Here is a 27,028-nt window from a genome sequence, read left to right as displayed (position 1 = left end):
TCACCTCCATTATAAATTTATATAGCCTCTGTTTCCACCATTTTCTCCATTACTAAATCATCACCCTTATTCTCTATATATCTTCTCTTCTTCTCAAACATCTCCATTAACCCTAAAAATCTCACCCCCATTCTTCATCATTACTTCATTTTTTGTTTTTCTCTAAATAAACCTCAAAATCTCACATCCATTTTCTGTAATCTCTAAATCACCCATAGAGTCGCCCCTTTTGGTGTTAAATTGTTCAGATTATTTTACTCAGAAGTGGGTATTTAGCATTCATGCGGACTCTTGTCAATTATAGTGGTAATCTTCTGATTTTCCTTTACTGTTGGTTAGGGTTTTGTTGTAGTTTGAATGGTTTTATTAATGAAGTATAATTTTAGAGTTTTCTATCATCTATGTGGTTTCTTCTTATCTTCCTTTTGTTTTGGTTTGATTTTGTTGATTTTAGAGTTACTTTTTTTTCTGGGAAAGTTGAAATATTTAGGGTTAGGGTTTTGTTGTGGTTTGAATTGTTTTATTAATGAAGTATAACTTTAGGATTTTCTGTTTTCTACCATCTATGTGGTTGCTTTTTCGAAGTTCTCTATCATGTATCATCAGGGTCAACCTTGATTTGCGATCATCTTGATTATTGAGTACATTTATGGCTTGTTGTTTTCAGGGGATGATGAATTTTTCCCTGTACAGATATCATGGAAAAGAAGATAAGGAACTAATAAGAATAAACCATTGATTGATCTCACAGTAGATATGACTTTATGTAATTTATACTTCTTTTTTGTTAAAATTCTTTGATTTATACTTGTTGTTGATGTAATACTGTTTTTGTGTATTTTTTGTAATTTTTGTCTTTTATTTATAAATGAAATTTCAATTTGTTTTTCTTTTAAAATATATTTTGTAAGTAAATTACCCGAGCCCGTCTGGCCCGAGCCCGTCCTGCCCGAGTCCGTTGGAGCCCGCTCGGGCAGGCGGGCTCGGACGGGCTACGGGCCCTGAATTGGTGACTTCTGTCCGACCCGATCCGCCCGGCAACTAGACGCGGGCTAGGCATACTCGTGCCCGATCTGCCCGAGTCCGGCTCTATTTTGCCCGAACTCGTCCGAACCCGCCCGATTCCCACCCCTAGTTATATCTACTTGAAAAGATACAAAGATGCACGAGAAACAGCAAAAGAATCACAAAAGACACATCCAACAACAACAACAATTCAACGAAACTCTACTTGCGTAACAGTTAAGACATCACAGTAAAAATAGTATCAGACCGATTTTCTATTACTTGTTTTAGATTTTTGGTGACTTTTCTTTAATTTGTCAAAATTAATTTCTTTAATTTGTCAAAATTAATTTCTCGTTTTGCATAGTCATTTAGGTTTTTTTTTTTTTTGTTGAAATAGTCATTTAGGTTTAGTAAATATTTGACATTTCTTTGCCCAATCCATTCATTTTGACAACCAATTCAGGGAGTCCTCTTTCAACAAAAAAAAAAAAAAAGTCAGGGAGTCCGATTTCATAAAAAAGAAATTCAGGGAGTCCTTATATCCTAAAGAATTCAGAGAGTGGAATCTCTCCTAAGTGAGTCAGTGACTAACAAGTCCTGTATCTGTCTAGAACTTAAAAGAAAAAGTCACACGAAATTTCTTCACATCTTCTTTATATTTTATATTAGATTGCATTCTTACCAACTATGCCTTCAGTCACCTTCTGGGCAGCTCCCATTCAGAGACTTTTATTGGATAAGTCAAAATACAGGATGGTTTCTTTTTATTGGAACATCTGTGCTCATGTTGGGTCAAACATTCCATTGGTTTGACATTGACTAAATTTTTTAAACCAGCGCTTTGGGAAAAGCTAAATAGTTTTCGGGGTGTGAAGACTTGGTCAAAAGTTGGTCAATTTTGTTTGACAATTTTATTTAGATTTTAGGGGGAAAGCAAAATACAGTACTTCTCCACCTCAGCTCTCTCTCTCTCCACCTCACCTCACTCTCTGTCCACCTCACCTCACTCTCTCTTCACACCCCGGAAACTATTTAGCTTTCCCCAAAGCTCTGGCCATTTTTTATAATCGAAGATAAGATTAAAATGTTGAGCGTTTCGTCATATGTATATACGTCACTTTTAGAAGCAAAAATGCACTGCATTGATACTTATTCATATGGCAAGCCGATTTTTCAAGAGAATTAGTTCCGTGGGCTTCGAAATTATATTAGACTCTTGTTACTAATTTACTAAAAATAGATTGTTGAGTGAAATTATCGCTTCAACACACTAACAGATCCAAGTTTAACCTATGAACGACAGAGAATTGTTTATCCCTTAGCAGAGCATATGTGTTTCGAAAATGTCTATCTGCCCAGGATAATTCCTGGACAGAGCATCGCCAGGGACGTATCTATTAAAGGGCCAGGTGGGGCCATGGCCCCCCTGGCCCTTAATAATTTTCTTTTACTGCCTTCTCAAAAGAATAAAAAAAACTTTAAAGTCTCTCCCTCCAAGTTTTCTGACCCCCCCCTTAACACAACCCAAGATTAAAGCACCCACCAAAACTCACGTAACCTAACACCGCCACAATTTTACTCACCAATGAGTGACCTAATAGTATCTCCCACAATTCCTCTATTCCACCGCCACAGCCCAAACCTTAAATACCTAATCTAATTACCTTGCTTTCAACAAAAAAAATCTAATTACCTTGAGTTCCAAATTCCACCTCCCTCTTCTATAATTGACTCAAATTTTCAGTCTATAATTCTTATTAACAGGTATATATATATATATTCGAAAAAATTGTGTGTTGTCTCTTTCTTCCTCTCTTTATGTAAACCTCTTTCTCTTAACTAATGTCAAAAAAATTGTTTTAACTAGGTACAACCATTCAAATGGCTAGCGAGAATGATCGAATTACCAAAGACAAGTCAAAAGTGGCATCGAAAAAGGTGAGTGTTTATTTTATTAGTCTACTTATTGTTCTCACTTTTTACTATTATGTGTAGCATTCGTATCATATTTTGTTAATTTACAGCCTAAGAAATCTCCTACAATCGATCAATTTTTTAAGAGAAAAAATATTGACGGAGCAGAAGAAGTTTCAACTTCTAATACTAAAGCTCCAACGATAGATACACCCCCCTACGAAATCTCCAAGAATTGAAATTAATGAGGTTGACGTTGGTTCTTTAGAGCGTGATCCAGGGTTACGTATCCAAATATGGGAATATAATGTTAACCAACAAGATGAAGTTAGGAGAGCCTATATTAAAGCCGGACCATATCAACCTCTGCTCTCAAGCTACCCAAAATCTGGACATGTCACCCATCAACGTAGCTTTCAATATTCGTGGTTTAAATTATTTCCGTTGTGGTTAGAATATTCTCCTTCAAAAGATGCAGCCTTTTGTCTACCTTGTTATCTATTTAACAAACCATCTAGGAGTTCCGGACAAAAAGCTTTCACTATTGATGGATTTAAAAATTGGAAAAAAGTAAGAGATGGACAAAACTGTGCATTTTTTAATCATGTCGGAAAAGATTCACTCTCTTCTCATAAAGTTTCTATGCGATCTTTGGAGGACTTAATGAATCAATCTCAACACATACAACAAGTGATTCATAGTTATACTTCTCAACAAATTGTAGAAAACCGGTTAAGACTCAAAACATCAATTGATGCAATCCGGTGGCTAGCTTTTCAAGGTCTTCCTTTTAGAGGCGACGATGAAAGTCAAAGATCACTAAATCGCGGAAATTTTCTTCAGATGGTAGAGATATTAGCTGAATATAATGAAAAAGTCTCAAAAGTTGTGTTAGATAAAGCTCCGAAAAATGCTTCTTACACCTCACCTTTGATCCAAAAAGAAATTTTAAACGTTTTCGCAACTAAAGTCAAGCGAGTTATTCGAGATGTAATCGAAAAAGCAAAATTTTGTATTATGGTTGATGAATCTCGTGATGAGTCAAAAAAAGAGTAATTGGCTATAGTTTTAAGATTTGTGAACAAAGATGGTTATGTAGTTGAGCGTTTTTTCGGGCTTGTTCATGTATCTAATACTGAGGCACTGACATTGAAAAAAGAAATATATTCAGTATTATCGCATCATAATCTTGATATCCAAAATATTCGAGGCCAAGGATATGATGGTGCAAGTAATATGCGAGGTGAGTGGAATGGGTTACAAGCTTTAATTTTGAAAGATTGTCCATTTGCTTATTATGTTCGTTGTTTAACACATCGCTTGCAATTAGCATTAGTTGCTGCTTCAAAAGAAGTTATACCCGTTGAACAATTTTTTACAAAATTATCTTCTATTGTCAATATTGTCGGTGCTTCTTGTAAACGCAGTGATGAATTGAAAAATGCTCAAGCTGTTGAAATTCAACATTTGATCTCTATTAATGAGCTTGAGACAGGGACAGGGTTAAACCAAGTGGAGATACTAGGTGGAGTTCGCATTTGAAATCAGTTTCTAGTTTGATAAAAATGTTTAGTGCAACATGTGTGGTTCTAATGGGTATTATAGAAGATGGAAATACTTATTCTGAAAGATCTAAAGCAGACGTAGCCTATGAAAGTATGACGACGTTTGAATTTGTCTTTATACTTCATCTAATGAAAGAAGTTATGGAGATCACTGATTTACTTTGTCAATCTTTGCAATGTCAATCTTTGCAATGTCAATCTCAAGATATTGTAAATGCTATGGAACTTGTTTCTTCCACCAAATTGTTAATCCAAAATTTAAGAGATGTTGGATGGGATGTTTTACTATCAAAGGTTAATTTATTTTGTGAGGCGCGAAATATAGATCTTCCAGATATGAACGCTCGTTATGTTGGAAGGGAAGGTAAAGCTCGCTATCAGCAAGGCAACTTGACAAATGAACAATTTTACAAGGTAGATATTTTTTATGCTGCAATAGATTGTCAATTGCAAGAGTTGAATATTCGATTTAGTGAGAACTCAGTTGAACTACTTGTTCTTAGCTCAGCATTGGTTCCTCGTGAAGTTTACAATTCTTTTAGAATTGATGACATTTGTAATATGGTAGATAAGTTTTATCCACGAGATTTTGAAGATCATGAGAAGATGCATTAGAGAATACAACTACAACATTATGAACATAATGTAGTTCAATGTCCAGACTTCAAAAATTTGACAACGATCTCCGATTTGTGCCAATGGTTGGTGAAGACGAGAAAATCAATAAGGTACCCCCTTGTTTATCGATTAATTGAGCTTGTGCTAACTCTTCCCGTTTCCACTGCAACAGTGGAACGATCTTTCTCATCTATGCGCATAATTAAAACAAGGCTACGAAACAAAATGGATGACAATTTTCTCTCAGATTCTTTGATTTTATACATTGAAAAGGAAATTGCACAGAAGTTTAGCATAGAATCTATCATAGACGATTTTAGAGATTTAAAAGAGAGACGGGTTCCATTTTGATCTTCTACTCCAATGTTTTTTTTTTATTTGTGTTTAAGTTTATGACTTAATTGATATTTTTTGTGGTAACTTTGAATTGAACTGTTATATTAATTTTTCAAATTAATTTATGACTTGAATAGTTCGGCCCCCTCCTAACAAAAGTTCTGGTTCCGTCCCTGAGCATCGCCCTACAAATTATTTGAGCTTTGAAATCGGAGGCGCTTCGGGGTGCCTATAGAACCGAAGACAAGGTTATTGGATTCCCCTTTCAGTAAGCATCAAACTTTGGAAAGTAGGGGATTTGTTGGATGCCTATAGTTTTTAAGGACAAGGTTACTGAATTCCCTTTTCAGTTAGCAGTGTTTCCAGAAAAATAAAAGGTTGCCCATAAGACTTGGCCAATATCAAATTCTCTCAAGTGCACAAAAATTAAAGTTAGATGAAGAAGCTATATTTATTTTTGTGCTTTTTTTCTTTTGTTGAGGTTATTTATTTTTGTGCTTGAATCAATATTAACTTCTCTTGTGTTTACTAGAATTTGTTTCAGTTCGAGGTTACCGCCATAGAATTTTCAGCATAGAAAGAATAGGAAAGAAAAGTTACAAGTTACTAGTCTATTGTCTTTTGGTACAGGAATTGGATACTCCTCTTAAACTCATGAAGTTTCTGGAATCATATTTCAGTAGAAACGATTTATCATCAAATTTATGCATGTAAGACACTCTAGCTAAATTTTTGGAAGGGGATTCTTAAAGTTATTGAAAATTTGTATAAGAATTCAATTCTTCAATTGGATCCCATCATTAAGATATCTTAAATTTCAAAAAGGAAAATTACATAATAGAGTTGACAGAGGCTTTGCTTGTGAGGATTGATATTCTAAAAGTTAGACAATGATAAAGGGAAAAAGAAAAGTCAATAGTTGTAATCAAGGGTCAAAAAAGTGTTAATTTAATTTATTGTGTATGAAGTGTAAAACAACTTTAAAACACTTGCCATAATTATTTACTCTTATCATACTAATTGTTTATTACACACATCCTATTGGTAGAACCTCACTTTACAAAGATAAGATAAAGTAGGGTTAAAAAAATCACTAATTTGTAGTCTTCCATCACAGAAGATGTTAAGCTATTGTTATTGTAATGTATGTATATAGACCATAGTATATTATATATATAATCAATCAATTTGGAGTAAAATAACATTATTATTTGTATTTCAGCTTCAAGAAATGTTTCAAAATGCTTATTTCTTCTGTAATAGTCTTGGATTATTACCATCATTTGCACCTTATAGGTTTGCCTATGAAATAATTAAATGGGTACCCTTTCGGTTCATTATAAAGATCGGTTGTAGTTAAGTCCGTCAAAAAGAAGATAATTGACCTATGGTCCCACGATATTGTCTCATATGGTGCAGGAGATTTTTTTTTTTTTTTTTGTTAAGAGGGTGCAGGAGATAGTTACTCGTATAATTTTCCTGGCCACAGGAGACTTTTTTTTTTTCGTTGGAAGTTATGGGAGACTTCTCTTGAAAGATACTTTCGAAGTTTGGCATATCTCCACACCATAATATACACCTACATATCTATTCACGCGTCATTTGTCTTTATTTGATTATTTATGTGCGTTTTTTTGTTTCATTCTAAAATCAAAATGTTACAATTCCTATATCCAAGACCAAGAGTAACAAGACCTTTGTTTTGTAACAAAAAAAGAAAAACAAAGCTTTTGTTGAAGTAGTCACCGTAAGATAGAGAAGAAGGAAAATACTTAGAAAGAAGCAGAAAATATAGAAATGAAAAAAGAATAAGACAAAAAGTATAATTTGGGAAGGAAGTAAACATTATCTTATCGAAGTAGTTAAAAAAATAACAATGGCTTCGTACATACGAAAATGAAACGATGAAACGAGAAGTTTTTTTTTCGATGAGATAAACGAGAAGTTGTAAAGCGCCTATTTCAAGTAAAAACCTCTTTCCAATATCCTAACCAAGTCAAACGGTTTTGGTTCAAAAGGTCTAGAAGCACTCCTGTGTTTATTCTTTTACATTTCCGACCATACGTCGAAGTAGTCAGGGAAGAAGATGATGAAAATATAGAAGTAACAGAAATGGTGAAGAAGAAGAATCAATGAAGGAAAGAAAAAAATCAAAGGAAGTGTTTTGGAATAAAGGGGCCTTTAGCATTTGTGGACATTTGGGAGCCCCTCTACCAAAAGAGGCGCTTTAAGAACTTCCCACATGAAAACAGTCTGAATCCAATAGTCCATGAAATTAGTCGGTTTTGTGACGAGGCAGGCTTCAGGATACATGTCGGCATTAAAGATGAATGAACCATGAGCAAGTCAGCCGGGTCAAAGAACCGGTCCCAGATCAGATCTGAATATCTGATTGGAATCTTCTATAGCATCTTTTGCTCACAAAATTATAATAAAGGCCAACTTAAGATCGGTTTGACCTTATCTAACTCCATTTATCTTTGGTCATTTGACTTTTTATTTTTATTTTGTTGCAAGATTAGGTCGTTTGATTTGAGATATCCTTTAATTTTGTTCACCCTACTGATGTGGTGATTGCGTTCGGTTACGTGTAGTCTAAGCGAGGGTTGGGAAACAGAGTCTGGGTCTCTTAATTTGAGACTGAGGGAGTATATTTTAAGAAGAAATGATGAATTTCATTAATTATACGACAAAAAAGATAGAACATTACACTCATAAGCGAGGGTTGGGAAACAGAGTCTGGGTCTCTTAATTTGAGACTGAAGGAGTATATTTTAAAAAGAAATGATGAATTTCATTAATTATACAACAAAAAAGATAGAACATTACACTCATAAAAGTAAAATTACAAAAATTAAGATAATTACAATTTCCAAGTGAAACACGATATCTTCAAGACTTCAAATAAGATCTGCAAAAAAAAAAATTATACGAGGAAATATATAAATGTAGAGTTAGGGTTTGAAGAGACGACCCTTCATATCTAATGAGTGAGATTCTCTTGAAGAGACATGTAATCTTAGCCTTTAGATTGCACAAATAATGCAGGCAACTAGCAAGTACTACCGGACAGGTCTCCGAAGGGGCGGATGATATTATACTTGTTATGAAGGGCATTTTGGGTTGGGACTCGGGTAGATAGACTCACCCGTGTCCCGTAGTAAGCCCGGCTCAGGCTCATTGTGTCCACGAGCTTTAAGTGGTCCGGACGGTCCCCTTCGGATCACGGGCTCCCAAACTGTTTTCCAGCCCAAGTCTAACCTGCAAAACCCACCCGTCACAATTTCCCACTCACAAGAAAATTTTCTTACCAGGTGTTTGTTTCCTGTTAATATTGTCACACTGGAAGAAATGAAGATGGTTAAAAAATGAATAAAATGTTCTTTAGTCCTTTTTAAGAAAACGTTACCAATACTATACTTACCACAATTTCATCTTCCTCTTTTTCTGTATTAAGTCCGACACAGAAAGAGAGAGAAATTTAAGAGTTTTAGAGAGAGAAAGAGAGAAATTAGAGTTAGAGAGAGAGAAGATAATTGCATGAGGGGTTCAGAGAAGAAGGAATGAAAGCGTGAATTCTTCTTCTTCTTCTTCCTGTTTCTCTCTCTATTCCTTTCTTTATCTCTAAACAAAACAGAGATATAGAAAACACTACTAGAAGTAGAAAGAGAATCGAAGATTAAAGACAACTTCCTCTCATCATCAGTTTTTTTAGAGAGAGAGAGAGAGAGAGAAAGAAGATTTAGAAAATGGATGACGAGAAGAAATCTTCTGTTTCAAATTTCGGTGCTTGGGCGATGAACGTTGTTAGCTCCGTTGGCATTATCATGGCTAATAAACAACTTATGTCTTCAAGCGGTTACGCTTTCAACTTCGGTTCGTATCTCTCTATCAGATCTGAGACATCTTATCTTATTAGTCTTATTTGATATCGATCTCGCACTTAAATTCAGATTCTCTTATAGTCGATTTCAGTTGATCTTATGAAGCATCAATGATCTAATTGATTGTTCAAGGGAATCAATACTTTGTAAAGTTGTAGAATATTTCCATGCGTTTATACCTTTCAGATGCGTTACGATTCTTTAGAATTTTGTGTTTCTGAGCTGAGATTTGATGTTTTTGTTATCTGATTCATATTCTTGTTTGATTTTCTCGTGGTTTTGGATGGATAAACTTACCAAATCTTACTTTAATGAAGAATTTGCTTTCTTATCCGTAGTTGTGAATCATCCAATTTTGGAAAATTTTCAGTTAACCTAAACGGGACGTTTTTCCCTTTTTCATCAAGTGCTTTTGCATATGTTAATTTGCTGAAATTGATGTTCAAACATAATAAGTTAACCCTAACTTGTGCTTTTGCATATGCCTTTAGAGCTCTAAACTGCTTAAGATAACATGATTGATGTATCAATCTTTTTATGGATTTATGGTCCAAAATTAACCCTATTCATTTAAAAATTGAAACCTAATTTTAACCCCCTTTTTCCAATCTTCTCTTCTATCGATTTTACATGTTCATTCTATAATTGATCTTCCCCAAAACCACTGTTTGTCAATTTTCCAGCTACAACTCTAACCGGATTCCATTTCGGTGTTACTGCATTGGTGGGTTTGGTATCCAAATCTACTGGACTTTCTGCTCCAAAGCACGTACCGTTATGGGAGCTTCTCTGGTTCTCAATTGTCGCAAATATGTCAATTACAGGGATGAATTTGAGTCTCATGTTAAACTCTGTCGGTTTTTATCAGGTTTGTAACAAAATTTCTGCTATAATAGTACTTATTTTCCCCTGCCAATGCCTTAACAAAACCATATTTCTTGTTTTATTTACATTTTCTTTTTCATTGTGCAGATTTCGAAACTGAGTATGATTCCAGTGGTTTGTGTGATGGAGTGGATCATTCACAGCAAACATTACTCAAGGGAGGTGAAGATGTCTGTGCTCGTAGTTGTAGTGGGTGTTGGTGTTTGTACTGTAACAGATGTGAAAGTTAATGCGAAAGGATTCATTTGCGCTTGTGTAGCAGTTATATCTACATCATTGCAACAAATAGTGAGTACTTACTTGATTTCTTCCTTCTTATCGTTATGATATTTCCATTCAAAATACGGTTTTATTACGGCGTTTCGTTGGATTTCTTTGTCGATTTGTGGCATATCTTGGACGATGTTCTCCGGCTGTTCCTCAAAAAAATTTCTTGCATTCTCTATTTCTGAATCGTGCTTTCAGTCAGATAGTCACCTTAGTTTTGCAGGAATTATCGAGAGTTCATTGTGCAATAGGTAGTTGATGAATCCATTTTTAACTTTCTGAATATAGACTAAAGTTCTTTTGTCATTTTCATAAAGATAAGTCGATACTTGATGGTGTTTCACCCCCAAAAAGAAACTGAAAACTTGTTGCTTTGTAAGTAATCCATGATGGTAAATTTTGGGTCGAAAAGATAGTTCCGAATATCTGAGATAATTGTGTATTTTAGGCAGGCAAAACAAAATTAGACGTACCTGATGGTGATCGAGCTATCTGGAGCTAGGGAATTGATAGTACTTTTGCAACTGTAGAATTATGTCACATGAATTTCATCATTTTTCTTTTCTGCAGCACACCGAAAGCACTCGTTTTAGACTACAGTTCTAAACTGCATTTTTTACATATTACATGTTTGTTATTAATCTCATCTGTCTATGACATCATCGAATTTCTAATCGAGAATTTCTCTTGTATTACAGTCAATTGGATCATTACAAAAGAAGTATTCAATTGGTTCATTTGAATTACTAAGTAAAACAGCTCCAATTCAAGCTCTCTCCCTTCTGATTTTTGGTCCTTTCATTGATTACTACCTCAACGGTCAATTCATAGCAAACTACAAACTATCATCTGGCGTGATTGTAAGTATATTCTTTCTCCTTTGAAATATCAATCATCTCTCTAGTCATTCATTATTGACATTTTGACACAAAAGTGGCCAGACACAATAATATCTCGTATGTGTATATATGCAGTTCTTTATACTACTCTCTTGTTCCTTAGCCGTATTCTGCAACGTGAGCCAATATCTATGTATCGGGAGATTCTCAGCTACATCGTTTCAAGTTTTAGGTCACATGAAAACTGTATGTGTTCTCACATTAGGTTGGATCTTATTCGATTCTGAACTAACATTGAAGAACATATTTGGCATGGGTGTTGCTGTTCTTGGTATGATAATTTATAGCTGGGCAGTAGAGCTCGAAAAACAACAAGCAAATGCCAAAAGCATCAATCTCTCTGATACCAAAAACAGTTTGACAGAAGAAGAGATTAGATTATTGAAAGGTGGAGTCGAAAGTACTTCAGTAAAAGATATTGAACTCGGCGGAGCCAAGGGCTAAGAGGTTAGCAAAACCTGGTATGGTACTCCATAGTTTCGGCTTCATATTTATGCTTGTGTCTCTCTCCTTCATTGTTTTGGTCCCGAAACACGGAAAATAGATAGGATCAATTCCCGACCTTCTTCAGATATTATTTTTTGGTTAGATAGTGAACCTATAAAAGGAGGATAGGATAAAGTAGGGATGTAAAATCATCATGTTATTTAAGATTTTCACTGTTTTTACTCTTTTATTTGAGTCTCTTCCTTGTCAGGGTCTTTAAGTAAGGGAGTTAAAGCATATGATGAACATTACTACTCTTGATTGATTCCATTTTATATTAATATTTTTTTAACAGAGTTGTCGAGTAGTTGAACTCAGTTTTTTCGATCTATTATTCCTTCTCATACTATTCAGATTTGAGCAGAAGTTTTGATTCCTATTGGAATTACAAAGTACATTCCTAGCAGGGGCGAAACTATGAGTAGACCAAATGAAAGTGACGAATCTCATGATATAAAAATTACAGATATTTGGGATAAAAATGTGAGGGATTATTTTTTGATACAATAAAATTTGAATTTTTGTTTCTAGTGGAGAAACTTATATGTTACACAGTCGCTCTCCCATCATCTTCACAGTCGGAGCATCTTCTTTGTAACATATGACCGAGGCTTTGGGGCATCCTCCAGAATGTCTGTGGTATCCAAGACTTTTGGTGGAAAAGTTTTTGGCAAGACTTGGCCACCTCTTCTTTCATATCTTCTTCCTCTAATCCGACCCTCTCCGACCACCACCGACATCTCTCTTTCTCTGTCTCTATTGTTTCGGCAAAGGAAGAATCTCCTTCTTGGAACCCCCTTTTGTGAAATCTTAAAACCCATGATGAGGGGTTTTGGTGAAACATTCCTGAGGGTTTGTTTCGGGGTCTTACGCGACCAAAACTGTTTCCCTTTGTCTTAGCCAAACAGAGTTCCAGCGAAGGAACTCTTCTCTTTGCGCGGAACAGTGAGAGAGAAGAGAGAGAGGGGTAGAGAGAGAAGAGAAAAGAAAGAAAGAGAGAGAGGGAGACGACAGTGGTGGTGGTGGTGGTGGTGGTGGTGGTGGTGGTGGGAGGAGATGAGGAAGAGAAGAAATGTTCTTAAGGGTCTCCAGAATGGTAGTCCAGGAGACGACCTTTGCTTGTGAAAGAAGGGTGTTGGGGGGAATCTAAGATTTTTCCACCCAACTTTTTATGCCTCAATGACTTTTTAGGATGCACAAAACCTCCACTCGACAAATTGTTAGATACAGTATATCTTTGCAGATCTATGATCTACTTTCACGAATATGTTTGTCAGGCTAGAGGTAGACGAGAATCTTCTTCTTTCTAGGAGAGCTACATAAGATCTTCAATCTTCGTTTTATTTAGAGCTTGTTGTACAAACATGATTTTCAACAAATAGTTTTTTTGGAAGATAGGGGCCCTCATTTTTGTTAAAAGGGCACCTCCTTTAAAAACGTCCCCCTATATTTTCCATTTTTGTTAGAAGTGTCCCTCCAGAAAAAAAAAAAAAAACACTCTCGTTTTTCTAATTTGACCTAACATTAAAGTTAACGCCGTTAGGTCAAAATTATTGAAACAAAAAAAAAAGTCCCTTGACAGATCAAAACCCCGACCCCTCTTTCATCATTATAATCTTTGTTTCATCTTCTTCTTCTTCTTCAGTTGATCTTTTCTCTCTCTGTAAAATCTATCACCTTTATCACTATCGTCATTTTCATCTTCATCTCTCCCTCATTCTCTTTCGGTTTCTCTCTCTTGTTCTCTCTTCTTTCTCCCTCTTTTCATCTTCATCTCTTTCTCTTTCATCTTCCTCATAACTTTAGTTTTAGTTTTTTTCGATGTTTTGGAATTACATTGTTTGAATACTTGAATTTACTGGTTAGCAACACAAGGAAGAAGATTTGCGGACTTTATTTGAAAGCATTTCGTCTGGAAGGGAATGAAAATCAAGAGAGGAAGAAAACCCCCAAGTGAGGTTTCAAGTCACACCATACCGAAAAACTACTGGTGGCAAATACGGTGGGCTCGAGCTGTAAATGTTGCATAATTCGACTTGATCCCACCTAATATTGGGCCAGTAGCTGCTGGCCCAATTTTCGGTGGGCTCCGGTCGAATTACGTAACATTTTACGGTAGGCTCAGGCCGAAGTATGCAACATTTTACGGTGGACTCGATCCGTAAATATTGCATAATTCGCCCGAACCCACTGAAAATTGGGTCAGTAACTCTGTTTCATTTCTTTATTAGTTTATCTTCTCTCTCTTTGTAAAATCTATCACCTCTATCAGTATCTTCATCTCTCCCTCATTCTCTCTCGGTGTTTCTCTCCCTCTTTTCATCTTCATCTCTTCCTCTTTCATCTTTCTCAAACACTAGGTTTAGTTTTTTTAAAGTTTGGTTATCACCAAAGTGGAGAAGAGAAATGTTTAGGGATTTGAGTTTTGGAGAGATTTAAGGTTGAGATATGTAGATTGCTAATGTGGGCGTTCTACACTCTTAAAGTGAGTTTTTTAACCATTGTATGGGGGGGCCTTTAACCAAACAAGGTCAGTGACTAGTTACCAAGTCAATGATGGAGAGACCTTTTAACAAAAATGAGAGGGTCCTATAAAACTTCCCTTATTTTTTTTTTGTCTTACGAACTTTTAGTTGATATATAAAACCAGTTACCAGTTCTTTTTTGTCTTGCGAACTTTTAGTTGATATATAAAACCAGCCCTAGACCACCTGGTCAACCTAAATATTTTGATGGGTTCAGATGGATCCAGTGTCCGTAGAGGCTTATAAATCTCTTATCAGGACTGGCCGACCCAAACGCTTAACCTGACCTTATTCCTACGACTACATGCCCCCTTACAAATGAAGTATGTCCGAGAATGAATTTTGGGTTTAGGGTTTGTTTAGGGTTTAGGGTTTAGGGTTTAGAAGTGAGGTTCCTAGAAAATTAAACAAACCATAAAGGTATGGTCCGGTTCATTGAACTACTCCATATAACTTCAATTATACGATATCAACACTCGTCTTCAATGCCTAATATTATTTTTTCTAAAACAACAAAACCTGAAATAAAACGAGGGTGTCTCCCTTGTCTGTATGATTTAAATTCAGTTATTGTTTTGAAGAACAAAAATAAATGGTGAGCCCATCCTTCTTGGTCTCCCAAATTGTTTTTCTCTCCAATAAACATTGTGAGCAACTGGCCCCTACCTTCTTTTTGTTCTGTTTTCAATTAGTTAAATAGTCAACCATTGACTTTTGTATTTTCGTGGACTTCCCGAAAACAAACTTATTTTGAAGTTCTATACGCCAAAGGGCAGAAGAACAAGTCATTAATTTCTTAAAGAAATACTACTACTTTTCGCTTATAGAAATTTAGCTCGACTAAACGTTTAGGTAGCTTTAAAATGCACTGATCAAGTCCAATTGGTTTGATATTTTGAACTTCGACATATTTAAACTGAGGTTGTACATAATTTAGTTATAGATTACCATCTGCATTATAAAGAACAATTTGATACTACAGTACAGAAAATTTAAATAGAAAAAAATATAGTGGAATTTATTAATAAATTTTTACTGACAGTTTGAATAAATATTTATAATTTATTTTAATTATTGTAACTGAATTTATTTGTATAGCATATACAAACATCACATGTATATCACATGTTCTTCTGTTCTACTTGCATTATAAACAACAAATTTACTTGAAATTTGATCCATGACAAAGTAGAATCTTTGATGCAATTGAATGTTTTTCATATGATCTAAGAAGGTTATATTAATTTAGTTCATGATCCAATAAATCTACAATTATTATTTACATGTTAAGATAAAAATAGGTGGCCGAACTTTTTCTTTAAAATTTTGAACTCTCTACTGTGGGTTTAATGTGAATATTGTTTCGAAATTATGATTTCCATGATCAGAAGATAAGTCAAAAGATAAATTACCTTTAATCCTTGTTTCTTATGTTGAAATAATTTAATCCTTGTTAATACTCCTAGGGAGTAGAAAACAACATGAACAATGTGTAAAAAGTAGAAGCTAACAACATTTATAACCAAAATTAGGTATTTAATGTGTATCAAATCTCCAATGCAAAAAACTCAAAACTTAAAATTCTCAAGATTTAATAACATCTCTAATTCAAAAGACTGATATATTATTACATGACATTTATACATCATGAGCTGAATAAACTCAATAACTACAATTTCGAAGACATCATGGCGGGCTAAATAAAGACTTTTAAAGTCATCCAATGACGCGTGAAAGTCATTTTATTCATAAATCTATCTTATTTATACTCAAATTCAATCAATTATAGATTCAGACTTTTATGAAAATCGATCTTGGGACTTCAAAGTAACTGAGTAAGTGTTTACTACTACACCAAGTAGTGGTGGACTACATCCATAATTTGTTGTCATTAGGGAATACCACTATACTCTCTTACATCTTAATTTGCATTATATAAAATCTATCAAACAAGACAATTATACAACTCCATAGATATGATATCTTTTAGAGAGAGAGAGAGAAAGTGAAGATGAAGGAAGAATCATGAGGGTTGTCATGACGACATATCTCAAAATGAAGCTAGCTAGAAGAATGTGTTGAAGATCAATTCAATTTTTTTAGTTTCAGATGTCATTACCATGTGGATGCAGTTATTGTTTCATTTATAGCTGTACTATGAAGCTTCATCAATTATTTAGCCCTAGGATTCTCAATAATATATTATGAAACTTTGCTATTGATAATAAATATTATCAAGTCTTGTTAATCGTCCTTATTATTCGATTTTGACCCATGTGACACCATCTCTCTAACTATAAAAATAATATATTTATTATAAAATAAATTAAAAATCAAGAATTGATATTAATTCCTTCTCATTTTTCTAACTTAATATTTGATTAATTTGGTATAATTCTTTACGTCTCTCCCACTTTCCTTCTTGTTAGAGTATAAAGATCGAGATGAATCGAAATTCGTAGAGATCCGTAGATATCCGTATCAACCGTCCAAGATATACGAAGATATTATTTATACGAAGATATACGAAGATATTATTATTTTTTTTTTTTTTCAAAACGAATTGAATTTTGGTTTTTCGAACTCCGTCTGTCCAGCTCACCAGAAATTGGATTGCGAACTTCCTTTTTTTTGGCCGATCGACTTTCCCGGCTTTTTCTTCGACCAATCGAAATCCTTCATCGATTTGGACATCACCCTATTAGCCACCACTGATTTTTTTTCAGTTTTGTGAGTAATCATCCCTCTTCCTCTCGGTTTGTGATCCGACGAGTTTATCTCTCTCTCCCGATCATTAAAGATCGATAATTCCCATGGTGTAATCTCTCTCTCTCTCGGCCATAACCCTCTCTCTCGACTATATCTCTCTCCCTCATGGTTTCTCTCACGTGAGTGTGAAATTTCACATGGTTTCTAGCCGCTATCTTTCTGTCACCTATCTCTTCTTTTTGTGACACTATGTTTTCATCATCCTCTTCGTGGATCCACCGGTTCCTCTCTTCCATCATCAACTACATATGGTATCGGTTCCTCCTTAGTTTGTTGATAAATTTGAAGCTCACCTCCCTCTCATCGAATTTTTATTTAAGTTCGAGAAAGAAATAAAGCAAAGAAGAAAAGAATGAGATTCAAGCTTACGAAAGACGATATTACTATATCAAGTTTATGTCGACTACAAGTTTAAGTTGCAGACGAAGAATTCAGCACCATTGGCAATTGTTCGACATTACACAAAAAATAAAATTCAAGTTCAAGTTCAAGTTTGAATCCGATCGTATGCAAGCAACATCCATCTTTTCCAAGTTCAATTTTTCAAGTTGGAAACTCCACAAGTTCCGCTTCCAACTTGAGGGGGAGTGTTAGAGTATAAAGATCGAGATGAATCGAGATTCGTAGAGATCCGTAGATATCCGTATCAACCGTCCAAGATATACGAAGATATTATTTATACTTATCCTAGATAGAGTCCTAGGAAAATAAGACACCCGAATCACTCTATAAATAGATCACCTCTGTGTATTTTATATTGAATTGAGTTACATTGGGTCATCGAGTCTGTAACCAATCAATCCCACGATTGTGGAGATAATATAATATAGCCATTCATGGCTTTCTCCGTGGATGTAGGTCGTGATCCTCCGACCGAACCACGTAAACTATTGTGTTCTTTATTTTAGTTTGTATCTTCTATTCTACCAACTAACATGAACTTTCACACTTCTCAAAGGCGTCTAGTACGCGGATGGGTAGTAAACTCATTCTAAATTCCAAAAATAAAATCACATTATAAAAATGAAATTAAATATGAAAGTTATAATTCAATCATCTTACAATTTGAAAGTTCATATGACAGTACGTAAATTCTATTACAATATCTAAATTCATATCCTTTATACGCCCCATCGTGCCACGCTTTTCCACAATGTTATTTCTTCGTAAAATTGATTTTCTTTTTTCAGTATGTCTTGTTCTTGAACATGTCTTTTTCATAGTTTTTTTCTTTTGATGTCAAACCTTCACTGATTTCTGTTTTATGACATCAACCTTGTATTATGAAAGTAATACATCTCATGAAGTGACAAAAAACAATCCTTAATTCCTAAATAATTACATCCTAAAAATCCTAGGGTACTTGTGCATGATAAAGAAACTAAAAACGACATATCATAATACATTATGACAAACTAATAGTATTATGACAAGAACTAATGTACTGTGAAAGACATGATCAATAAAACGAAGACTAAACAAAAAAGAAATTGAAGAAAACTAACGTAATCAAATCCAAGCAAAACAAGCTTATTCGTTTTCGAATGAAGAACAAGAAAAACCCATAATCGATTCTAAATGTAATTGATTTTTTCAGAACTAACAAATTATTTTTTGGATGTAAGAATGAGAAAAAGTTCGTTTTCACATCAAAATAAACGTACTTTGGATTTATACTTGCTTGATGAAGATAAGGTAAAAGAGATGATATCTCCAATTTCTTTTAACGAGGGCGATTAATAATAACAAACGAGAGAATGAGGCGAAAGAACTCAATATTAGTCTTTTATTGTAGTGTTGAGAATCCAAAAATCATCGATTTTTTATCTATAAGAAAAGTTATTTCGAATAATTTTACACTAAAATTATTTTAAGTCCACAATCTTGGGGCTAAATAAATGTTTGGGCACTCTATAGGTCTTTTTTTTTTGATGAAATCTCTATAGGTCTATTTGGATGCCTAAAATAGATTTTAGAACTATTTTCTTATAAATTTATATCTACTAAATGATTGGAGAATGAGCATGTGCCACATGTAATATGGTAGAGAGACTAATCAATGAAATTTAATTAGTTAATTATTGAATTGATTATGACAAGTCATCCTAAAAATCAATTAATTAAGTAGTTAAAAGGGTGTAAAGCTTTAAAAACTCACATGGGAGAGTGGATGATATCTAGCTACTTCTTCAAGAATCCATTTTTATTGGCATCAATAATTTCTCTCTCTCTCTCCCTCTCTAACTTTCTTGGAGACTCTAATCCCCTTCCCTTCCCCGCCAAACGCGTTTCTTCTATCTGTCTTTTATGACTTTGGCAACACCAACAAGTTTCTTAAGTTCACACTTCATCATTCTATATTTCATGCTTCTTCTCCAATCCTCCCTCTACCATTATTACTATTTTCCATTTTTATTTTTATGTATTTTTATTTCATTTTAATTATATTTTTAGTTTCATTATTTATTTTTTTATTTGCTCAACTTGGCCCATAGGATTTTAAATATTGAACAATCTTTACGTAATATCGATAAATTTATTTTCTAGTCAATGACAATTGACGTATAATCATAATAATATTACTTCGACTAATTTTCATGCTAATATTTCTCCTATTAATCAATTTATTTCTCACTAACGACTTGTACTTAGTAGTTAGTTAGTACTTAGTACTCCCAGCTAGCCAAAACTATAATTAATTCCATTTTCTCTCTCTTTTCTAATATTATATGCACTATATATATCACCTTCTTTTCCTTCTCCATCACCATCAATACCTTCAACAATTAAACCATTCAACATCAACTTTCTCTCTCTGTCAAGCTTCTTCTCTCTCTTGAAATCTCTCTAAGTACACTACCCATTCTACTGAAAATACTAAGTACCCACAAAAGATAAACACTCAATACAAGATCATGACTGGTTTAATGAAGAAGATATTGTGTTGTGGATTGAAGAATTCATCTCGTTCGAATCGTCTACCAGAAGGTCATGTGAGAGTTTATGTTGGTAAAGAAGTTCCATGTAAATTTGAAGTGGAAGCCAATTATTTAAATCACCCATTGTTTGAGAATTTGCTACAACTCTCTGTTGAAGAATTTGGGTATTCATATAAAGGTGCATTGAGAATAGCTTGTGAGATTGATTTGTTTCAATACCTTCTTGATCTTCTCAAATCAAGAAATCCTTGTGCTCATTATATGGAATTACAAGATCTCATTTCTAAATTCTATTCAACCAATGCCACTAGTAGAAAAAATGGTGCTCAATTCTCCTAGTTCTAATTAATTTGGTGGGTCTCATTTATTAGGTAGTTTTTTTTGTCAATTCTTCATCAATTGTTTTTATAAGGACTTCTTATATATTATTTATGAAGAGAAGGTCCTTATTTTTTTTTCATCATATATGTTCATATAATTTTATGAAAATTTCTTTTTTTTTTCGATTCTTATGAATTGTAATCTATCCTCCAAAAATGTACTAAGAGATCAATGAAAATTAAATTGTTCTACATCAGTATTACTTAGGATCATTTTTTTTTCAATAGGTATGGCAAACAAATCGGCTAACTTACTATAAACTTAAATGTTGTATTCGACAAGGGAATAAAAACTTGAGATGTCCTAATGTTGTACGTAGTTTCAAATTTCATTTGTAAAATATTTATTGGTCTTTCTTCTTTCTAGTTATCTCGACTACCATTGTCCTGATAAACTAAAATGTTTGTCTTTGGTAGAATTCATGAGAAAAACTTTGTTCTAGTTTTCGTCACTTAAACTGACCTTAGAGTTTCCTTATGTATGCACAAAAATTATTCAGAACCAGATGCCTTGAAAATTCAACATAATTTGGACCCAGGCATGAGCATTCCCATCGAAACTAGGAGGACCAAGGGTCCACGAAGCTATAAGTTGCTTCATGTCCATTCGACATAGACACAAAAGGAAACTTATGTATCCATCGAGGTCCACTCGCTTTGTACACATCAAAGTCAACTTTTAACGTAACATACGACTTAAACAATGTTTACATGAGAGAATTTTTATATAAGAACATCTTACTGTGACCGTCAAGAAAAGAGACAATTTAGAGATTCATTTTTACGGAGTAAAAAAGTTTCTTGAACCTCCCACACAGATGACCTAAGAATCTAGGATAAAATGTATGTCCCATATAGCGATTATAGAACCCAAATATCAACAAGTCGTTGTAGTATAGTGGTAAGTATTCCCGCCTGTCACGCGGGTGACCCGGGTTCGATCCCCGGCAGCGGCGATTTTTCATTTTCCCCCTTTTCTTTTCACTTCCCTTTCCTTTTCTCACGTATTTTCTACCCTCTTTTTCACTTCCAATTCCACAACTCAATAAGATTGAACTCACTCGCCAATTTCATACTCTTTGATCAATCGAAAAAGGATTGCAGATCAAGAAGATGATCATGGCGTCATCCATAGAATCAGAGCAAGATGAAATGGATTCTCTCTTTGAAGGTATGGTTCTTTTTGATCCTTCACAAATTATTAATGCTTCTGAAGAAGAACCTCAACCTGATCGTCCTCCTCCTTCTCCACCTAAAGAATCATCATCTTCATCGGAACCACCACCTCAAACAGTGGAATTAACTACGTCGGAACTGGAATCTTCTTCAGTATCTCAACCACTAGATGAAAATCTTTTTTCTGATCTCACACTTGTTACTTCTACCACCGAAACCCTAATTCTAAATCCACAATCCGATCCTCCCTCTATTGCAACGAATGAAGCAAGAACAACTAGTTCTGGTAGTAAAACAGTTGAGATCCAATCTATATCTCGACAGATTTCGAGAAAGAAAAAGAAATCAGTTATCAAGATAGGATATGGCAGAGATTCGTCACTTCCTGATGAGCCTTCTCCTTCTTCTTCTCCTTCACCTTCATCTTCGGTTCCAACAACAATTCAACCTTCTCACTCCACAACTGAAAATTCCCTCCCGTTAGAATCAGAAAAAACTCATCTTTCTACTCAATTGGAATCGGAAGCTCCCCCGAAAGCTGAAATTGATCATGAAATTGAAGAAATAAGTACGGATAGTGTAGATGTGGAAGATAATTTAGAAACTGAATCTGGTGCTGAGCCTACTACTGTCAATGATGTTTCACCTAAAGAAGAATCAAAATGTGATTCCTTTGAAGAGAAATTGGTGAAAATCAGGAAGAAGATAAGAGATAAGCTTGAAAGTGTAAAAGTAATGGTGGATTCTGCTTCTGCAAGGAGGAAGGAATCTGCAAAGAAGAGAAGAAAAGCTGCAGAAAATTTGAATTTATCATCAATTAAGTATAAAGATTTGGAGAAGGAATTGGATGAAGCTTGTGAAGCTGAAGATTTTGAGAGGGCTGAAAGAGTGAGTGAGAGTCTTGCAGCAGTGGAGAAAGAAAAAGAAGGGTTTGTGAATGCGTTGAGAGAAGCTGAAGCAGATTGTAATGCTGATGATTTGAAGATGCAGGAAGTTTTAGAGATGAAGATAGCAGCAGAGGAGGAAGGTGTAGAATTGCTGGAACAATTCGCCAAGGTTAGTAGTTGATTCTTGCTTTACTACAATCAGAAAAAAAAAAAAAAACTTGTCTATTTTTCATTTATTAAACGATCATGGAATTAGATTTTGTTAATTGTGTTTAGCTATGAGTCAAGTGTTGGAGCTGATTTTTATGGATATTAGAACATTTTGTATTGATATAGATACCCAATTGAAGGAAATTGTGAGTGTTATTATAAGCGAGGTACAAAAGCCATCGAAGTAGTTAGTAATAACTAGTTAGCGAATGACAAAATCAAGCATGACATTAGTCTATAGAAGCTTCACTAATCATTTTGAATATCCAAAATAGGGTTATGAAAATCGCCATCCAAGCGAATAAAAGAATGAGAATGCTCTTGTACCAATTTGATGTAAATCTTGCTACCGAAGCAAATAGTTTGATTTTGCGAACATTGTTATCTAGTCTTGGCAAAGAAGGGAAGACCAAAGAAATTAGAGAAATAGAAAACATAAACACAAATTCGTTTTTTTGTACTGTCTAGTAATAAGAAGGTAATACATGGGAAGAAGTTGGTACGATTTTAGATGATCGAAAATAAGATCAATAAACAAATGCCTTCTCAATGACTAACTTGTCGTTGCATGAAATCATGTTTCCAATTGCTTATCCTGCCTTGTGATTATTAAGTAAAATTTTATGTTAAAACTTAACATCTTTCGAGCAAATTACTAAAATGGATTCCATGGATTTAGCAGTAGCGGTTACTAAGTTTCTTTAGCGCCTTATTTACCAAGTAACAATTGCATTTCTTGAAACAATTATACTTTTTTTTGCAGGATGCTGCTAATAGTGCAGATTTGCTATTGAAGAATGCGGAACAACTCTCTTCTAAAGAATTAGGCGATTGGCAATCATCAGTTGAAAACTTAGAAATAAGAAGGGTAGAATTGGAAATTGAAACCGATTTGGTAAACGATGTACGCTTGGGATTGAATGAATCAATTGAACACTCAATCAAAGATGACAAAAGAGAAAAAGAATTACTTTGTAAGAAGCGAGATGTTCTGACAGAGGAGTTGGAGAAATTACTTGCTTTGGTAAGACAAAAGGAAGCGGAAATTGCAGAAAATGATTCTTATATCCAAGAAGTGGAAAAGAGGATCAATAACGGGGTCTCTGGGTTTCAAGAGGCCCAGATGAGCATTGATATGAAATACCAAGATATGCAGTCATCTCTTTCCCAGCTAGAGCAAGAGAATGAAGCTTTATGCAAAAAGAGAAAAGAGGTTGATGACTTCCTGTTTCAGGAGGAAAAAAGAGGGGAAAAGATCCGAGAACTTGCCGACGTTTCAATTGCTGAGGCAAAAGCATGCAAAGATCTTGTCGTGCTAAGAAAATCTCTCGCTTTGCCGATTTTGAATTCAAGAGAGGATAAAGTGAGACTTGCCAAGACTGAAGAGAAAATTTTGGAGGATGTCCAAATGCTTAGACAAGAGGTTTCTGCAGCAAGAACTTCTCTTCAGGTAATATTTCCTTTTATTTGAATGTCCACAATTACGACGAAAACTGCCCCTTGAAGCACAAGGATTATAGAAAAAATGATTAGTTGGAGTCTTTCTGAGTCTTACATTGTCGTATGCTAAATCCGTATCAAGTTGAAACATAATTATATTTAATCACATTTTCGTATGGCTAAATCGTGTATTTCTCTTTCTTTATAAAGGAACTGTCTTCAGCACGGTCAAGCATTCAGCAAGAAATTGATTCTTCCAAGCAACGAGTACTCTTCATTGACAAGAGAAGCCCAGAACTAGAAGCAGAAAAGAAGGTTGCTGCTGCTGCAAGGAATTTCAAAGAAGCAGGAAGAATAGCGGCGGAGGCAAAAACCCTTGGCCTCGAAAAGGAAAGCATACAGAGCAAAATGGAAGCTGCCATTTTAGAACTTGAGAAGATAGATAAGGATATCAATAACACTGTTAAAAAACTAAATGAATCAGAGGAGCTGATTCTGTCCAAGGAAAAAGAAGCAGCAATGGCAGGATGCCAGAGGCTACACTTACTCTCTGCTGCTTCCATGGCAGACAGGTTAGCCGCTCTTGAATTTGGCGAAACAGAAGAAGCTGATACTTTACTTTCAGAAGCTAAAGCTGCAGAATCTCAGGCAGCAAAGCTTCAAGAAGCATACGGTTTGGAAGAGAAGGTAAGTACAGAAAACCACTTGATCTCCATGGAACTCGTAGCTCTCCTTGGAAACGAGAAGTTGGTTGAAATTACTACAGTTTCTCACTCTACAACATAAGTCGATAAAGATCAATCAGAATTCAGGAGGTTCTTGTTGAACTAGTTACTGAAAAATCATTAGAGAATGAGGAAAACAAATCAGGAGAACAATCAGCTCCGTGGAGTCGTGGAAACAATAATATTTGGAGGATTGGTTGTTTGTTAAAGATTCTGGAGGAGCTCGATTATTTGTTTCACTTTTGCGGTAACGAGAATTGTAATTTGTGAGTTTCTTGTTTCATTTGTATCCGTTTTTCATTTAGTATTTCCTCTTTGATGATCTCATTTGAAATTTGTGAGTCGTGATCTTCTATTACTTTTTCAGATGAAACATTTGGTTCTTGTGTTGGATTTTTGTACGTTATACCCAATTGTGAGGTAATGCCTGAAAGATGAGGTTTGTAACTAAATAAAAATTGTCGTTGGATACAAAAATTATGAGGTGATTTCTTTTCTTTGGTTCTTGAATACAGCATCCTTCTCTTTGGTTCTTTTAGGGATAGTGGTTGTGGGACATCGGTGGACGTGGCAATGGAATTTTGGTTCTTTTGGGTAATGGATACTTTTACTAATTTGGAGAAGCAACCATTTGTGGTATTGTTGTGGTTGATGTTTTGGGGAAATAAGGATATTTTTCAGGGAAGAAAGTTTTGGATGGAAACAAATTTTTTTTGTTTCCTCCATACACTATCCAATTCTTATGTTTTTATTTTCTTCTTCCTCCATCTTCCTTCTAACCACCATCAACTCCGGCGGCTATTATTCCGGCGACAACACTGTGCTCCTCTCTTTCCTCATCCCTCTCTTTTCTCTTCTCTCTTTCCTATCTTTCTTTTTTTTCATGGTTCTCTTGGACCTGGAGTCCAAGATCCAGACGACCTTCGTCTGGAAGTCTGGTTTTCCAGACGAAGGGTTCCGGTGAAGGGACCATTCCTTTCGCCGGAACTTAGACAGAGGAGAGAGACAGATAAGAGAGACACAGTGAAGAGAGAGACAAGAGAGATAGAGAGAGAACCGGTCGGAGATGACCGGAGAGAGAGAGAGAGCCAACCAAAGAAGAAAGAGACATTGAAGAGAGAGAAGGTGCGTTTGGTGACTTGTTTTTTTTAGTTTCCCCGATACACCGTCGTTAGTTATACAGTAGTACTAATTTAGTTGTATTACTATAACTTTTAATCATGAAACGAAATTCTTGTTTTCATATAAATTTTGTGGTTTTCTTGTTACTCTGTAGGAAAGAAGAAGTGTGAATGAAGTAACAGATATTTGGATATAATCCAAAAATTTCTTAGAATTAATAGTCATATTGGTCGAACTAACCAAATTAATCAAAGAAAATGTTATATATCAACCGAAAAATGGCTTTCAAATACTGAAGCTTTCTTTCTAATTGTAGGAGAAGGATAAAAAAGAAGAAAAGGTAAAAATAAAAATAAGAAAAAAAAGGGATGCGTCTGCCGGGAGTCGAACCCGGGTCTATTGCTTGGAAGGCAATTATCCTAACCGTTGGACTACAAACGCTGACATGTTGATTAATGGTATTAGTTTTGTTAAGTTGGTTTAGGATTTTCTGGTAAACTCGTGAAGCTTCGGCTATCAACAACCTCATATACTTGGTGGGTTTAGAGTTGGGTATCAAAAGTGAGACACAATGGATAATTATATTTATGGGGAATGGAGCCTGCCCGCAAGTTGTATCAAAATTGATGACAACTCTTCTCCATAAGTGCAGGGATGTGATAGCCTCACGTAACTTCTTCAGAACCAGACCACGGGGACTAGATGTGGAAGTTCAATCTCAATAAGTGCATCCGCTTAGTTTCAGATGAAAACTCAAGATATATAAGGATGATCTGGCCAAAGAACTAAAAACAATCCTTCATCAAAAAAAAAAAAGAACTAAAAACAAATGGCAAAATGGAGAGGGTCTGTCATAGTCTCATAGAGAATAGGGGCTCGTCCAAAAATTGCAAGATTTTTTTTACAAATTTGTAAGTTTTTCACCAAATTTCTTTGATCTTAAAAAAATTTGCCATCTCCTTTTGGACAAAAATTTTAGTTAGACTGGAGGAG

General features: G+C 34.8%; 2 protein-coding genes, 1 long non-coding RNA gene, 2 other non-coding genes and 1 pseudogene across 5 annotated transcripts; 4 read left to right on the top strand and 2 right to left on the bottom strand.

The window, feature by feature from the left end:
* The first annotated feature begins 2,889 nt into the window (after nt 1–2,889).
* Nucleotides 2,890–5,102, top strand: LOC147566123 (uncharacterized; annotated as a pseudogene).
* Nucleotides 5,103–8,738: 3,636 nt separating this feature from the next.
* LOC147566122 (UDP-rhamnose/UDP-galactose transporter 1-like) lies at nt 8,739–12,156 on the top strand. The gene is made up of 5 exons (XM_086652618.1): nt 8,739–9,317; nt 10,009–10,193; nt 10,298–10,498; nt 11,176–11,337; nt 11,452–12,156. The coding sequence occupies exons 1-5, from the start codon at nt 9,191–9,193 to the stop codon at nt 11,818–11,820; spliced, it is 1,044 nt and encodes a 347-aa protein (XP_086508744.1). The 5' UTR covers nt 8,739–9,190; the 3' UTR covers nt 11,821–12,156.
* A 9,044-nt stretch (nt 12,157–21,200) lies between these two features.
* Nucleotides 21,201–25,390, top strand: LOC147566120 (neurofilament light protein). The gene is made up of 3 exons (XM_086652616.1): nt 21,201–22,707; nt 23,512–24,198; nt 24,399–25,390. The coding sequence occupies exons 1-3, from the start codon at nt 21,589–21,591 to the stop codon at nt 24,972–24,974; spliced, it is 2,382 nt and encodes a 793-aa protein (XP_086508742.1). The 5' UTR covers nt 21,201–21,588; the 3' UTR covers nt 24,975–25,390.
* On the top strand, nt 21,360–21,431 carry TRNAD-GUC (transfer RNA aspartic acid (anticodon GUC)). The gene has a single exon. It is a non-coding gene; the product is annotated as a tRNA-Asp (tRNA).
* Nucleotides 21,449–26,072, bottom strand: LOC147566119 (uncharacterized). Its single transcript, XR_015230364.1, has 2 exons — nt 23,405–26,072; nt 21,449–23,343 (listed from the first exon to the last, which is right to left on the bottom strand). It is a non-coding gene; the product is annotated as an uncharacterized LOC147566119 (long non-coding RNA).
* A 332-nt stretch (nt 26,073–26,404) lies between these two features.
* TRNAG-UCC (transfer RNA glycine (anticodon UCC)) lies at nt 26,405–26,476 on the bottom strand. The gene has a single exon. It is a non-coding gene; the product is annotated as a tRNA-Gly (tRNA).
* Nucleotides 26,477–27,028: the final 552 nt, after the last annotated feature.

Source organism: Eschscholzia californica, unplaced genomic scaffold (assembly GCF_041429995.1).
Source record: "Eschscholzia californica isolate CP2 unplaced genomic scaffold, dmEscCali1.0.p SCAF_1, whole genome shotgun sequence".
In the NCBI taxonomy this organism is placed as follows: Eukaryota; Viridiplantae; Streptophyta; class Magnoliopsida; order Ranunculales; family Papaveraceae; genus Eschscholzia; species Eschscholzia californica.
This window is presented reverse-complemented; position numbering and strand designations above follow the sequence as displayed.